Raw genomic sequence first — 2382 nt, 5'->3', positions numbered from 1 at the left:
GTGACTGAGGGTGGCGTCACAACCTCCTGATCTACCCTGCTCTGTGCCTGACAGGGGGTGGCGCTCCAACTCCCCATTCAGCCCTGCTCTGAGCCTGACCAGGGGCTGCACCTAGGGATTGGACCTGCCCTTTGCCACCCGGGAGCAGGCCTAAGCTAGCAGGTCGTTATCTTCCGAGGGGTCCCAGACTACAAGAGGGCACAGGCCGGGCTGAGGGACTCCTCCCCCCCACCCCGCGGGCACAAATTTTTGTGCACCGGGCCCCTAGTGATGTTATAAATATCCAAATGGCCCTTGGCAGAAAAAGTTTCCACCCCCCTGATTTAAAGGATGAGGCTGAGTCAAGTCTTTCCTTTTTCTCTCTTCATGACTTTGCCCATCTCTGTTTCTCTCTTTCCCCTCCCTTCCTTCACTCTCAACCTCACCCAGCTGACTCTCACTTCCTGGGAAGGTCTGGATGAAGGCCTCACCCCCCGCATAGAGAGAGTGGGAAAATGCCCTCCCGATGGGCAGGGTGATTCAGGACCTTGGAGAGTCCTCCAACACTCCCTCCTCCCCCACTGGCAATCCCAGCCCCAGGTGCCACAGTGGATGGGTTCATTAAGGCACCTCTGGGGCTCCAACAGGCAGTTCCCAGACCCCTAGCCACATGGCCCAGCCACAACCTCCTCACCGCTGCCATGGTTGCTCTCGTGGAGTATGGTATAGTTGCCTGTAAAATAGTAGACGAGCTGGTTCTGCCGAATAAAAAGGGTGCTCTCTGTGGCGATGGCATCGTAGATGGTGGCGGTGAAGTTACCCTGGGGGCAGTAGAAGGAGCCTACCCAGCAACTGTCAATGCTCAACTGCAGAGGAGTACAGCCAGTGGTGAGCAGGGGGCCTTTGCCTCGGCCCCCACATCCTGCCTTGAGGGGAGGGTCCTGCTCTGACAACTGTTCCAGATGAACACATGCAGCTGCCTGCTCATTCTGCAGCAGAACCTTAGTGGCCAAACTTCTTCAACATGGACAAGGGAAGGAGGTGACCAGGCAGGAGCCTGGAGCTTTGTGTGTTCCTAAATGTGAACAGCACACAGAATATTCAATGGTCCCCGAGTGTTGTACCCACGCAGACCCAAAAGATCCAATGCTTGGCCCAAGGCACATACTTAATGATCCTATTCTAACTTGGAACACAACTGACTGTCAGGCTGACACTATCCAAACTTACTGACTGATCACTAACACCGGCCATATCCCCAACAGTGGGAAAGTGCCAGCAATGCAGGGTTCCTGCATATAAGATTGAATCTAAGTTTAATCAAGCTTTTAGACTGGCAATATGTTGTGTTATAGACTAATTGTGTTCCCACCCCTAATTTATATGTTCAATCCCTAACCTCTCATGTGACTGTACTGTTTTTGGAGATAGGACCTTTAAGGAGATAATTAAGGTACAATGAGGTCATAAGGTGGGGCCCTAATCCTATTAGACTGGTGTTCTTATAAGAAGAGGAAGGCACACCAAGGAACTCTCTCCACTCATGCACACAGAGAAAAGACCAGGTGAGGACCCTTTCTGCAAACCATGGTGAGAGGTCTCACCAGAAACTAAATCTGCTGGCACTTTGATCTTGGACTTCTAGCCTCCAGAACTTGAGAACATAACTTCTGTTGTTTAAGCCACCTAGTCTGTGATACCTTATTATGGCAGCCTGAGCCAACAAATGCATAGGGTCAGAGGAACAAGTGAATTGATTCTATGAAGAAGCAAGCAGCCAAATTCTATAGGATAAAAAGGCCTGGTTTATTACATTGCCTGAAAAAAGGGGGCTGGTAGCAGACAGGGTTGGGGAGCAGACTTATAGGTGAGAAGGGCTTTAAGAGACTTAACAACCAAGCAGTGTATTGATCCTGATTCAAACAAAGAAACTTTAAAAGACATTTTTAGATAATTGGGGAAAATTGACTATATTTCCCAGCCTCCCTTGCAGTTGTGTTAGATAGGAAAGGGTCTCAAGATCTGGTTCTTGCTATTCTTGCTAAATGTTAAAATGTAGCACAGTATTTTGCAGACGAGCTGTATACAGGATGAGCTTGACAAGAACCTAACCAGATAAGTGTAGCCAACTGCTAAGAAGAAATCGACATATAATTGACCAAATCATGTATATAAGCAATGGCTAAAGCCTCCCTTCAGGGAGACAGAACTTTGGGTTCGTATCCTTTACGTGATGCAGGTAAATAAAACGACCTTGCTACAACCACGTCTTGTTCTTCAATAGAACATGTCAAGCAGAAAACCCCTTGAGTTAGTTAACAGTCAGGCACAGCCAACTGACTAATTCCTCACTAAAGTAATGTCAGTGGAAGTGAAATTTGCTTAAAAGAAAAATGCGTGCTC

General features: G+C 48.4%; 1 protein-coding gene across 1 annotated transcript in view; it reads right to left on the bottom strand.

The window, feature by feature from the left end:
• Positions 1-2382, bottom strand: part of CATSPERG (cation channel sperm associated auxiliary subunit gamma) — a 41768-nt gene that overhangs the window by 23838 nt on the left and 15548 nt on the right. The window contains exon 7 of the mRNA XM_015570068.1: positions 674-845. Coding sequence (XP_015425554.1) covers positions 674-845 — 172 coding nt within the window. The remainder of the gene's footprint in view (positions 1-673; positions 846-2382) is intronic.

This window comes from Myotis davidii, unplaced genomic scaffold, assembly GCF_000327345.1.
Source record: "Myotis davidii unplaced genomic scaffold, ASM32734v1 scaffold166, whole genome shotgun sequence".
In the NCBI taxonomy this organism is placed as follows: Eukaryota; Metazoa; Chordata; class Mammalia; order Chiroptera; family Vespertilionidae; genus Myotis; species Myotis davidii.
This window is presented reverse-complemented; position numbering and strand designations above follow the sequence as displayed.